At 38.5% G+C, this 14,279-nt stretch overlaps 1 protein-coding gene across 1 annotated transcript; it reads left to right on the top strand.

Moving 5' to 3' along the window:
* Positions 1-10,986: 10,986 nt before the first annotated feature.
* On the top strand, positions 10,987-13,069 carry TMEM215 (transmembrane protein 215). The gene has a single exon (XM_074203445.1). The coding sequence runs from the start codon at positions 11,431-11,433 to the stop codon at positions 12,145-12,147; it is 717 nt and encodes a 238-aa protein (XP_074059546.1). The 5' UTR covers positions 10,987-11,430; the 3' UTR covers positions 12,148-13,069.
* Positions 13,070-14,279: the final 1,210 nt, after the last annotated feature.

Raw genomic sequence — 14,279 nt, 5'->3', positions numbered from 1 at the left:
CAGCCATTAAGATACAGAAAGATAATATGGTCTGGATCCAAAATTAGAATAGAACTCAGAAATAATCCAGAGATTAAGAGATTATATGACTTGTCAGGAATATGATCTTCCTTAAAAGAGGAAATGAATGAGAGCATGGATCCTTGAAATATTGACAAATGAGCATATTTAGAAGAGGTTGATCGGTCTCATGCAAGAACTAAAACAAATGAAAATCAGTTGAAGAAATTATCTGCCTGATATTCACTTTATTTCGCTATAGGCTATTTTAGTTTCACCTAGTCATCCCTAACCTTCTGTCCCGCTTTCATAATTGAAATACTTTTTAATCCTGTTTGTGGGGTTTTAAGGGGAAAGGGTGGAGGGGAAGGAAGGCAGCTTGTTGACCCAGGATAGAGTAAATAGGACTTGGAATCAAGAAGACTTATCTTTCTGAGTTCAGATCTGTCCTCAGACATTCACTAGCTATATGACCTTGGACAAGTCATATTTGCCTCTCAGTTCTTTATTCTTAAAAATGATCTGAACTTCTAGCCAGGATGGCGAAGAGAAGACAGGCACAGTTCTAAAGTCTCCTGATCTTTCCCCATCTATGATATGAAACAAACCTCTTAACAGAAATCTGACCCACAAAACCCAGAAAGAAAAGCCAGGAGAAAGAACATCTACCTCAGGATTTGTCTCCTGCAACAATGGGTGAGTCCAGGCACAGAGGTCAGATCAGCCAGGGATCAGCCTGATTAGGGCTGGATTGGAGCCCTGGGGGCCTGAGGGCCCAAGTGCCGAACAGGCTTGATCAACTGCCAGCAGGGGCTTGGGTCTACTAGGAAGCAGAGGTATTGATGTTGGCGCTGACACTCTGGAGCTTGACAACAGGGCTAGGGGGGAGAGTTCAGCTGCAGGAGAGCTGTAGACACCATCCCTGGGCTCCTCGGGTCTGAGGAACTCTGAGTCCATGCCTCCATTGACTGAGGCCTCTTCACAGAACAAACACAATTACAGATTACTTCTGCCTCAGGCACAGGTGTGTGGGCAGAAGAACCATCCCAGCTGATGGTAGGGAGAGGGATGACCTCAACCCAGGGTAAAGCCCACCATTGATTGAAGGCAAAACTATTTAACAGCTTCAATCACTCCTTCAAGTAAAGGGAGTAGGCCTCAATCAAGGTCACAGACACTGCATAGAAAGCAACCAGCACCTACTACTGGCCAGCCAGAGAAATTGCACTCAATGAGTAAAGTCTCTAGGGATCCCAACACCAAGCACCTGTGAACCAGCCCCTCCCCAACTCAAGGTCTTAGCAATATGAGGAAAGGTCACTGAAAAGGTAGATCCATAGAAAAAATCTTGGAAGGAAAAGAACCTAATTCAGAGAGACCTAGAACCTCTGAGGAGAATATGATCTGGTCTTCATCACAGAAAGACATCCTCGAAAAAATAAGGAAGGAGTTTAAAAACCAATTGGAAAATTTGAAAAAAAGAAACCCAAGAGAAGATTAACACCTTGCAACAAGAAAACAAATCATTGGAAAATACAATTGGACAAATACAAAATGAGAATGACTCTCTCAAATCCTCAATTGGACAAATATAAAATGAGAATAATTCTCTCAGATCCTCAATTGGGCAAATGCAAAAAGAAAATAATTCTCTCAAAATCTCAACTGGTCAAATGGAAAGCTCTTTCAAAAGTAGGATTGACTTAGTGGAAAAGGAGTTGCAAAAGATAAATGAAGAAAACTCCTCCCTAAAAAAAGAATGGAGTCTGTGGAAACTAATGACTTCATGAGACAGCAAGAGCCTGTTAAACAAAAGCAAAAAATAGAAAAAATAGAAGAAAATGTAAAATATCTCATCAGCAAAACCACTGACCTCAAGAATAGATCGAGGAGGTGCAACCTGAGAATTTTTGGACTTCCTGAAAATGTTGAAGAGGAAAAAAAAAAGCCTGGATTTAATATTACAAGATCTAGTGATGGAAAATTCCCTTGATATCATGGAACCAGAGGGTTCCAGAAAGAGATCCTAAAATGAAAACACCAAGGAATGTTGTGGCCAAATTCCAGAACTATCAGATAAAAAAGAAAATCCTGCAAGCAGCCAGAAGGAAATGACTTAAATACCAAGGACCCACAGTAAGGATTACTCAGGACCTGGCTGCATCAACATTAAGGGATCGAAGACCTGGAACAAGATATTCCCAAGAGCAAGGGAGCTTGGAATGCAGCCAAAAATCCACTATTCCACAAAGCTGAACCTTCTTTTTCAGGGGGGAAAAGATGGACATTTAACAAAATGGAAGAATTCCAAAAATTCCTGATGAAAAGACCAGAGATAAATAGAAAATTTGGACAACAGGACAACAGGAGATTCAAGAGACACAGGAAAAGGTAAAAAAAGGGGGTAAAGAAAAAAAACTGCTATCCAATAAGTTGAAACTGGCTATATCCCAGCATGAGGAAAAAGATTCTCATAACTCTTGAGAATTGCAACTCTAACAGAGAGAATATACCCAGCCAGAAGTGATGGACATTCATGACTTACCCATGAGACTGCTATCCAATGAGATGTAACTGGCTTTAACCCCACTTGGGAGAAAGACTATAATAATTCTCAAGAACTCTAACTCTATTACAAAGAATGTACTTAGCTAGAAGTGACAGATACTCAGAATTTTCTATGACTCAGAATGATTTTAACAACACTACCTCCTTAAAAAGGGGAACAAGAAGGAGACGGAAGTGGGGAGGGGATTGAAGCAGATGAGAAACACCTTAATCTTCTTCTCATCAGACTTGGCTTAAAGTCAATTTACACACATACTTAGTTAACTTAAAAAACCATCTAACCTTTCAAGTACTAAAAGGGGAAAGGGTCAGGGGGATGGAGAAAGGGGGGGGGAGTGGGGAAAAAAGGGGAACTAACAAAAGGAAGGGAAGGGGAAAAAGGGGAAGGTAAAAGAAAGGGGAGGGGGTGGATATAGGAAGGCAAACACACAGAAGGGGGTGGTATTCAGAAACAAAATACTGAGGAATATGGATAAGGGGGGGAAAGGGGGAAAATACAAACAGAGGGAAGATAGCATGGAGGGCAATAAAGAATTAGTAATCATAACTTTGAATGTGAATGGGAAGAACTCTCCCTTAAAATGTAAGCAAATGGAAGAGTAGAATAAAAACCAGAATCCTACAATATGCTGCTTACAAGAAACTCACTTGAAGCAGAGAGATACATATAGAGTAAAGGTAAAAGGTCAGAGCAAAATATATTTTGCTTCAGCTAAAGTGAAAAAAGCAGGTGTAGCAATCCTTATCTCAGATAAAGCAGCTGCAAAAATAGATAGTGTTAAAAAAGATAAGGAAGGAAACTTTATCCTCCTAAAAGGTACCATAGACAATAAAGTTATTTCAATACTGAATATATATGCACCCAATGGGACAGCATCCAAATTCTTAGAGGAGAAGCTGAAAGAACTACAGGAAGACATAGACAGCAAAACTCTACTAGTGGGAGACCCCAATTTCCCACTCTCAGATCTAGATAAATCAAATCATAAAATAAACAAGAAAGAAGTTAAGGAGGTAAATAGATTGTTAGAAAAACTAGATATAGTAAATTTATGGAGGAAATTGAATGGGGATAGAAAGGAATATGCCTTTTTCCCTGGAGTACATGGAACTTATGCGAAAATTGACCATGTACTAGGACATAAAAACCTAATGATCAACTGCAGAAAGGCAGAAATAGTGAATACATCTTTCTCAGATCACAATGCAATAAAAGTCATATGGAATATTGGGCCAAGGAGATATAGACCCAGAACCAATTGGAAACTAAATAACTTCATTTTAAAGAATGAGTGGTAGGGGCGGCTAGGTGGCGTAGTGGATAAAGCACCGGCCTTGGAGTCAGGAGTACCTGGGTTCAAATCTGGCCTCAGACACTTGATAATTACCTAGCTGTGTGGCATTGGGCAAGCTACTTAACCCCATTTGCCTTGCAAAAATCTAAAAAAAAAAAAAGAATGAGTGGACCAAAAAACAAATTATAGAAAGAATTAATTATTTTTATCCTAGATAATGACAATAATGAAACAACATACCAAAACCTACGGGATTCACTCAAAGAGGCTGTCAAGGGATATGTAATATCTTTAAATGCTTACATGAATAAATTAGAGAAAGAGGAAATCAATGAACTAAATATACAACTAAAAAAATTAGAGAAAGAACAAATTAAAAATCCCCAATTAAATACCAAATTAGAAATTCTAAAAATTAAAGGAAAAATTAATAAAATAAAAATTAAAAAAACTATTGAATTAATAAATAAAGTCAAAAGTTGGTTTTATGAAAACAAACCCAATAAAATTGATCTGGTCAATTTGATTTACAAAAAAAAGAAAGAAGAAAATCAAATTGCTAGTATCATAAATTAAAAATGTGAACCATCACCAATGAGGAGGAAATTATTTGATAGTCTTAGTGAAATGGATGAATTTAAAAAAAATATAAGTTTCCCAGGTTAAACAAAGAGGAGATTAAAATACTTAAACAACCCTATCTCAGAAAAAGAAATTCAACAGCCATCATTGAACTCCCTAAAAACATCCAGGACCTGATGGATTCACAAGTGAATTCTAAAAAACATTTAAGGAACAATTGGTTTCAATTTTATATAAACTCTTTGGAAAAATAGGGAAAGATGGAACTGTACCTAACTCTATGAAACGAATATGGTGCTGATTCCTAAACCAGTAAAAAGTTAAAACAAAGAAAGAAAATTATACATCTATCTCCTTGATGAACATAGATGCAAAAATCTTAAATAAAATCTTAGCAAAATGATTACAATAAGTTATCACTGGGATAATACATTATGATCAAGTAGGATTTATCCCAAGAATGCAAGGTTGTTTCAATATTAGGAAAACTGTCAGTATCATCAATTATATCAACAACAAACCTATCAGAAATTATAAGATCATATCAATAGATGCTGAAAAAGCTTTTGATAAAATACAGCACTCATTCCTAAGAAAAACACTAGAGAATGTAGGAATAAATGGACTGTTCCTTAGAATAATTAGCAGTATCTATCTGAAACCATCAACAAGCATTATATTCAATGGGGAGAGGCTAGAGGTATTCTCAGTAAGATCAGGGATGAAATAAGGATGCCTATTATCACCACTACTATTCAGTATCATATTAGAAATGTTAGCTTCAGCAATTAGAGAAGAAAAATAAATTGAAGGAATTAGCATGGGGAAGGAAGAGACAAAACTCTCACTCTTTGCAGATGACATGATGATCTACCTAGAGATCCCAAGAAATCATCCAAAAAACTACTGGAAACAATTAGCAATTTTAGCAAAGTTGCAGGATATAAAATAAACCTTCATAAATCCTCAACTTTTCTTTATATGTCTAGCAAGATACAGCAGGAAGAGCTAGAAGGAGAAATCCCATACAAAGTAACCTCAGACAATATAAAATACCTAGGAGTCTATTTGCCAAGACAGACTCAGGAACTTTTTGAAAACAATTATAAAACACTTCTCACACAAATGAAATTATATTTAAATAACTGGGCAAATATCAACTGCTCATGGATAGGTACAGCTAACATAATAAAAATGACAATTCTACCAAAACTAAACTACCTATTTAGTGTCCTACCAATCAAAATTCCAAAAAAATCACTTTAATGAGTTGGAAAAAGTTATAAGTAAATTCATATGGAGAAATACAAAGTCAAGAATTTCCAGGGATTCAATGAAAAAAAGTGCAAAAGAAGGGGGCTTAGCCCTACCTGATCTAAAATTATATTATAAAGCATCAGTCATCAAAACTGTTTGGTATTGGCTAAGAAATAGAGTGGTGGACCAGTGGAATAGACTAGGTGCAATAGCAGGAGACAATTATAGTAATCTGCTGTTTGATAAACTCAAAGAGTCCAGCTATTGGGATAAAAACTCCCTCTTTGATAAAAACTTCTGGGAAAATTGGAAGTTAGTATGGAAGAAACTTAGATTAGATCAACACCTCACACCCTTTACAAAGTAAAGATCCAAATGGATACAGAATTTAGACATTAAAAAGCAATACTATAAGCAAATTAGAAGATTAAGGACTAGTTTACCTGTCAGATCTATGGAAAGGGGAGCAGTTTATGACTAAGGAAGAGATGGAGAACATCACCAAAAACAAACTAGATGATTTCAATTACATTAAATTAAAAAGCTAACATAGATACAACCACTGTAACCAAGATCCAAAGCAATGTAGTAAATTGGGAAACAATCTTTACAACTAATGATTCTTACAAAGGACTCATTTCTAAAATATGCAGAGAACTGAGTCATATTTTTAAAAAGAAAAAAGTCATTCCCCAGTTGACAAATGGTCAAAGGATATGCAAAGGCTATTTACAGATGAGGAGATCAAAGCAATCCATAGCCACATGAAAAATTGCTCTAAATCATTTATTATTAGAGAAATGCAAATTAAAGCTTCTCTGAGGTACCACCTCACACCTCTCAGACTGACCAAAAGGAGAATGATCATTGTTGAAAGGGTTGTGGGAAATCTGGAACTATTACACTGTTGGTGGAGCTGTGAACTCATCCAACCTTTCTGGAGATACATTTGGAACTACACCCAAAGGGCAGCAAAAATAAGCATACCCTTTGATCCAGAAATACCACTAATGGGTCTATACCCTGAAGAGATGATGAAAAAGGGTAAAAGCATCACTTGTACAAAAATATTCATAGCAGCCCTGTTTGTGGTGGCAAAGAATTGGAAATCAAGTAAATTTCCTTCATTTGGGGAATGGCTCATTAAACTGTGTTATAAGAATGTCATGGAACACCATTGTTCTATTAGAAACCAGGAGGGAGGGGAATTTAGGGAAGCCTGGAAGGATTTGCATGAACTGATGCTGAGTGAGATGAGCAGAACCAGAAAAACACTGTACATCCTAACAGCAACATGGGGTTGATGATTGACCTTGATGGACTTGCTCATTCCATCAGTGCAACAATCAGGAACAATTTGGGGCTGTCTGCAATGGAGAATACTATCTGTATCCAGATAAAGAGTCATGGAGTTTGAACAAAGTTCAAGGACTATTCCCTTTAATTTAGGAAAAAAACAGATATCTTATTGTCTGATCTTGTTATCTCTTATGCTTTTTGTTTCTTCCTTAAGGATATGATTTCTCTCTCATCACACTCTATTTGGATCAATGTGCAACATGGAAACAAAGTAAAGACTGACAAATTGCTTTCTGTGGGGGGAGTGGGGGAGGGAAGTAAGATTGGGAGAAAAATTTTAAACTCAAATAAAATCTTTAATTAAAAAAATGATCTGGAGAAGGAAATTGCATACTAGTCCAGTATCTTTGCCAAAAAATTCCCAAAGTGGGGCCCAAAGAATAGAACATGGCTGAACAGCAATAACACCATCCTGTTTTTCTGCTCTTGTTCAGAAAACAATCATCAAATTGATATTATTATTATTGCAACTAGAAAGATTGTGGCAATTTCCTAGCCTGTGGCATCATTCATAATCTTTGTGACTATCTCTAGACCAAATTCCTTTTACTTGCTGCCATTGCCCAATATGTTATATCCCCCTAGTAGAATGCATGTTAGTTGACAAAAACTCTAATTTTTTACCTTTGTATTCCTAACAATATAGTACCTGACACAAAATAAGTGCTTAGGAGATGTTTGTTGGTCAGCATTTATCCTAAAATAGAGATGTTTTAAAATCATCATAATTGTTATCTTCAAATATTTAGGTAGTTGTCCAGTGAAGGAAAATTAAACATTCTAGGCTTCAGAAAGCAAAAGACCAACCGGGTGAAATTACTTTGGGAACAATATTCATTTTAATAGTTTCCTTATTCTTTTAATAAAGTTTCCTTACTTTAATTTTAACACTGTCCAATGATGAATTCAGACATCAACAGGAAACTTCAAGTATAATTTCATTCATTACTTGACCAGGATGTTCTTGCTTTACATAGGAATTGGATTAGGTCTGAGATGACCTATGTTGAGCTCCTATAACTAAACTGAATTTCTCTAGAAGAAATTATGGGGGCAGCTAGGTGGTACAGTGGATAGAGCATTGACCCTGGAGTCAGGAGGATGGTTGCCTAGCTTTGTAATCTTGGGAAAGTCACTTAACCCCATTGCCTTAAACAATTTTTTTTTTAAAAAAGAAGAAATTATGAAAGCAAGATTTACTTTACATAAAAAACAAATATCCAGAAACCCCACATTCTCTTTCCTAAAGTTAAGTATTGATAGCTTTTGAGTCACACACACACACACACACACACACAAACAGTTAAGGATAAACCTCAAAAAATGAAAAAGAAGGCACAGGAAGAAATGACTTTTTGAAAGTATCTTCTCCCATTCATTGGGGCTAACCTGAAATAGCTCAAGAACACACACACACACACACACACACACACACACACACACACACACACACATACACACACACACACACACACACACACACACACACACACACACACACCCTCTTCCTTTCTTGATTCCCTTGCCTTCCAATAGCCTGAAGCAATTGAAATCATTATGCAGAGGAAAATTTTTAAACGACTTGTCTTAGCTCAAGCTTGTACTTGTAGAAAATGGAATATGTGGCATCATAGATTTTAAATTGGAAGGGACCTTGCAGGTGATCTAATCCAAAAGTTTCCAACTTTTTGTGGTACCTATATACCTTGAGTTTCATTGAATCTTGCCTATCCAATTTTTTTTAAAAAAATGCATTCTAGTGTTCAACTTGCATTTCCACATAAGAAATGAAATCAATATTAAAAGGATAATATAAGGATTTTCCCCTTACTAAATATCCTCCATTCCTTTTTTGATTTTGATTTCTTATTTGGTATTTTATATTTCCCCAGTTACATGTAAAAATTTTCAACACTTTTGAGTTGCAGATTCTCTCCCTTCCTCCCTCCCCACTGTCCTAATTGAGAAGGCAAGCAATTCAATATAGTTTATACATGTGTAGCCATGAAAAACATTCCCATAATTTCCATAATGGTCCAACATGACTATTATTCCTGTTGTAAAAGAACATTTAAACCAAATCCCATTCCTTTTGGAGAAACATATTGTTCTCCCTAGGATTATTGGTACCCTGGGTTGAGAATTTGTAATTAAACACCCCCCCCCATACAACTTCCTCATTTTACAGATGAAGAATCTGAGGATCAGAGAAATTAAGTGATGTGCCCAAAGTCACATAGGTTATAAGTGACAGAATTGAGGTCATATTCCCTGAAATCCAGCCCTCTCTTTTTGCTGCTAGTCTTGAAAAGCAGGTTGAAACTTCCTTGGGAAAACGAACTGTGATTTCTGAGTGAAACTTTATACTGAATTAGAAAAACAGGATGCAGACTCATTGAACGCAATCAGCAAGCCCTACGCCCCTATGCTCTTCACCATTCCCTTCAACCCTCAGTTTCCTTCCTCTGAACTAAATCATCTCAAAGCATCTCTGAAGCCCCACAGGGGTTGTAAGAGTTTGTCTTGTTCTCCCGTAATGCAACCCCGCGAAGCCAGCAAAGAGACGCACGGAGCTCCATCAGTTTGCCAATCAGTCAACAAATATTTATGAAGCGTTTACTATCAGTTCTCCTACTTTATGGAGTTCGGTGGGGGGGGGGGGAAGAAGTGGGGAGCTCGGTAGCCCTATTCGCCCTCTCTTCACCCCTCTATACACAGATACACTCAGACTTCAGGGCGTTCAGGAAGAGATACCCTGAGATCCATGTAGTGTCTCCGCTCTCCGAAAGTGGACGCCAAGGAAAGCCTGGCATGGGTGGGCAGCCCACAGACAGCAGCTGGGAAAGGGGAGAGCGAGTAAAACTCGCCTCCACAGCTAACTCTTAGGACGTAGGTGACTTCACTTTGGTGGCTAGTTTGTTTCGCTGACAGATGTGCAGTCCAGCATTGCTTTGCGAGCAGCTCTCTCCTCCTGGGAGCTCTTCCCGAGAGCAGAGGAGGGTTCTTGTTCGCTCTTAACTCTCCCCTCGCTGCTCCCAACTGCGGGGATCGCCGTCCGCAAGTGCGCTCCGAGCTAGCCCAGAATGCTCCCCACCCCACCCACCCTTCACAGGAAGGAGGGACAGGGTCCAGCTCAGTCCTCCTCTACCAGGCTTTGAGGGGGGTAGGGGAGCCAGCCGAGTGGAAGCCATGAGAAAGGGGATGGGGAGGGAGGGAAGGGGGGAAGTACAAGTCTTCACTGAGCTCTGGATTGCACCATCTCATTGCTAGTTTGTTCCTGGTCCCTGCTTTTATGAGGGGGAAGTAAATGGGGGCTCACTGGAGGCTTTGTAGGTTCAGAGACAGGTTGGGGGCGGGGCCGGAGCGCCGAAGTCAATCAGATGTTTCTCATTACCGTTCTACTCTCCTTTCATCCTCCCCGACCACGACCAGCCATCCCATTTCCCTGCCCACTACCTTCTTCCTTGTTCCCAGGCACTATTCCAATGAGACCAGATCTCCGAATTCAGGCTAATGACTGTGGATGATTTTAGGACCTTATGGAGTTTGTGTACTCAGAAATGGGCTTTCCCCAAACTCCCTCCGGTAAGAGGGGGTTTGGTTTGTACCAGGCTTTGTGCCGGGCGTTTCCAATGCTTAGCACCTTTTAGTTCAGCAGAACCCTAACTGGTTTCTGCCTCCCCAATGACACATCTTCCGGCACTCTTCTTCCTATGGGGACTCATTCCGGCTTCTGACCCCTGACACCCTCCCTCACACCAGTACTTCTTTTGTTTCCCAGCTTGCTCCGAAATGTGATGTAACAAGAGTAGAGAAAAAATTTTTTCCCTCTCGCCAATACTAAGTCCTTCCTCCCTCTGTCACAGACATGCTCACATTTATCCACACACAAATATAGGCATTCGACTCCCTATCTGGAGGTGAACACTTGCACGTTCTGGTCTGACCTGGAATCTAAAGAAGGGCAATAAGAAACCCCACCGGGGAAAGCTGGACAGAAACAAGTACCTCCCTTTTCAGCGTGATGCAGAGTGCGGGGAGGGAAGCCTGTTCTACCTTCTAGAAACGTGGAAATTAGCTGAGGGACAGCTGCTGTGGATTTTTTTGAGGAGAGTGGGACTGATTTCCATCCTTTGCCCCTGCACAAATCCTTTGGGAGACTAGAAAAAGAGCTCTGGGTTCTGCCAAATAGTCCAGGAGGTGTGTGACAATTGTGCGAGGCTACTTGTGTGTGAGAAAAAAAGATTGGAGTGTCTGCCAAAGGAAACTTTCCTTGGATTTTACCCACCGTGGCCTCAGTTCTGACAGAAGGAATTTAAGTATTGTTCATTTTTCACTGAAACAATTCACGAGCTGGATGGGATAAAAGATGAGACCAGATGACATCAACCCGAGGACTGGACTGGTGGTAGCCTTGGTCAGTGTCTTCCTTGTTTTTGGCTTCATGTTCACCGTTTCTGGGATGAAAGGAGAGACTCTGGGGAATATCCCCCTCCTTGCCATAGGACCTGCGATTTGTTTGCCAGGGATAGCTGCCATTGCTCTGGCCCGGAAAACAGAGGGCTGCACAAAATGGCCTGAGAATGAACTCCTGTGGTGTAGAAAACTCCCCTGCTTTAAAAAATCAAAGGACAAGGAAGTTATCGAATTGTTGAGGACCCCATCTGACCTGGAGTCAGGAAAGGGGAGCTCTGATGAGTTGGTCAAAAAGACATACCTCAGAGGCGATCCTTCCCCAAAGGGAGAGGTGCCTGTGACCAGTTCTGTCACTACTACCATTGCTACAGGGGAAGAAGAATGCAAGAGTATTGACCAAAAGGAGGAACAGGATAAGGCTTCCAGATATCTGGAAGGGTGCTGTCCTGCAAGTACCTTCCCAGCATCAGGAAGCACCTCTAACTACAGTGCCTTGGATCCAAAGTGCTCTACCTGGGACAGGTCTGACTGCCCAGAACCAGAGGACAGCATTTTCTTTGTACCACAAGACAGTATTATTGTCTGTTCTTACAAGAGTAGAACCTATGACAGATACTGTTGCTACATCAATTCAAGCCAAATTACTTGGGACCATGAGACAATAGTTTAAATGATGCACAAAAGCTTATCTATGTTTATACAAACATGGCAAATTTCAGCTACTTATGGAAAAGAAACTGCACTGCATGAAGTCTTCGAACTGTTAGAAATTGGCCTGGTACGTGATCGATACTCAGACCTCCTGTGCCTGAAGCCCTGTGAATGAGCATGTTTAAGGGTTGGGGACTAATTTTAGAAAGAAATGGTGAGGTTAAGGAGGGCCATATCTAGGGGAGGTGAGAATGACCAATAGGAATTCAGATTCCTTACCTGTTTAAATGATATTGAATGTCTTACAAAATAGATCAAAAGTACAATGTGATATCAGCTAAGAACAAGACAAATCAGGAGCCAGCTATGTATAAAAAGTAACAAATGATGCATGGGAGTGTATGCTTTCAGTAAGAGAATTTCTTGATTTCTGAAGAATATTGAAAGACCAATTTTACACTTGGTTATATTAGATAATTGGGTAGGGGTTAAATGGTTAAGAAACTTTTTATACTTATTTAATTTCCCAATCAAGAAAACAGTTATATGCCTTCATAGTTGTTCCCTGAAAGTCCAACGATAACTTTAAAAGTTGAATTATATTCCAATTCTATGTTCTTCTGGCAATACCATTCAGAGAACTGCATGTATTAATTGAAATGTCCACAGTTATGTGAAAAACTCACATTTTTAGAACATTATGTCAATTCTTAATCTGATAACTTTATGGATTTATCTGAAGTATTTTCAATACACATTTATCTTAGCATATATAATTTCCTCAAAGTAAAACATGACATCATGAAAGAATGACAGGAATTCAAATTAGTTTTCTCCAATCAAAATGAATTTTTACAACTACATGCATATACATTGAAATTATGGATAGATTTTCTTAGGAATTATTATTCTCATATGCCTCTTCCCATCCAAAGATTATATGTATACACACAAATACATAAACACACAGCGATTGCTGCAGTTATAAACAATGTGCTGAATTTGCATGAAACACATTGATTAATTATCTTGAAACCTAGTACTTGTATGCATGTGCACACAGACCCTAGACATTCTGTTGTCACTAGGGTTAATGGAGTAGAAACTCTGATAAACACAGATTTAATGATCTCTTAGCACTTCATAAAAAGATGAATTTTATTTAACCCAAATTTCATTGTTTCTAAGAAAAAAATCCACCACAATGGAAACTTTATAAATACTTATCATTTCATCTTTTTAGTGCCAATTTCATAGAATAGTAAGGGCAAACAGCCGAAGCGAAAACATATGCCTGCTTAATTAAAAATTTGAGATCAATATGGAAAAATGGTGATGCTGATGGGTTTCATCCTAAGAACAAAGAGGATCTCATAAACTTCAGAGAATGATCATTAAAAAATTTCTCACAAGTGTGTATAGCCATTCATTCTAAAATACATGGGGTGGGGGGAGAAACTGAATGATATTAAGGGGGGAGTAGGAGCACTATTTCTTTGAAATACATTAATCCCAATGCCATAGCCCTTGAATAAGGGATATAAAAGTTATTATCATTTGGACTAAGCATTTTACAAATCACATCTGACAAATCTATTTCAGATATAGTTAACCTTTTTTTCTGTGCATTAATGACTTATTCTAGCTCTGTGACCTTGGGCAAGTCCCATGGCTTCTGAACCTCAGTTTCTCATCTGCAAAATGAGAGGGCTGGCCCCAAATATGAGGTCCCTTGAATCTCTAAAAAGTCTATGATCTTGTCAAGAGATACTTTGTATACTTCAAGGAAATGATTTATAATAAAATGCATGCCAAAGATAAAGAAATTTGTATAAATAACTGTGAGACTGAGTTTGATTTTTGTATACATGTATGAAAGTACATTTTTCTCATTCCTAACTATAACTATATAACAAAAACCTATCAGTCTCAGGGAGGGAATGAAGATTTTAGTTTGGGGAATTATGTTTGGGAAAAAACATTTTATAAATAGATTGTAGAGCAAGGTAATATAGTATATGGACATGAGCTAAGCACAAAAATAAATTTGCAGACAGAAAAAATAGAAAATTTTTATTGGTATCAGCATACCTATTTTTCCTAGTGCTATATTAATTAATACTTGAGGAGTGTAGCGGGGGCAGGGGATGG

Source organism: Macrotis lagotis, chromosome X (genome assembly GCF_037893015.1).
Source record: "Macrotis lagotis isolate mMagLag1 chromosome X, bilby.v1.9.chrom.fasta, whole genome shotgun sequence".
Taxonomy (NCBI): domain Eukaryota; kingdom Metazoa; phylum Chordata; class Mammalia; order Peramelemorphia; family Peramelidae; genus Macrotis; species Macrotis lagotis.
Note: the sequence above shows the minus strand (reverse complement) of the source record. Positions and strands in the feature narration are given on the sequence as shown.

Coding starts and splice junctions, on each gene's coding strand:
- TMEM215 (XM_074203445.1), top strand. CDS start 11,431: ATGAGACCAGATGACATCAACCCGAGGACTGGACTGGTGGTAGCCTTG.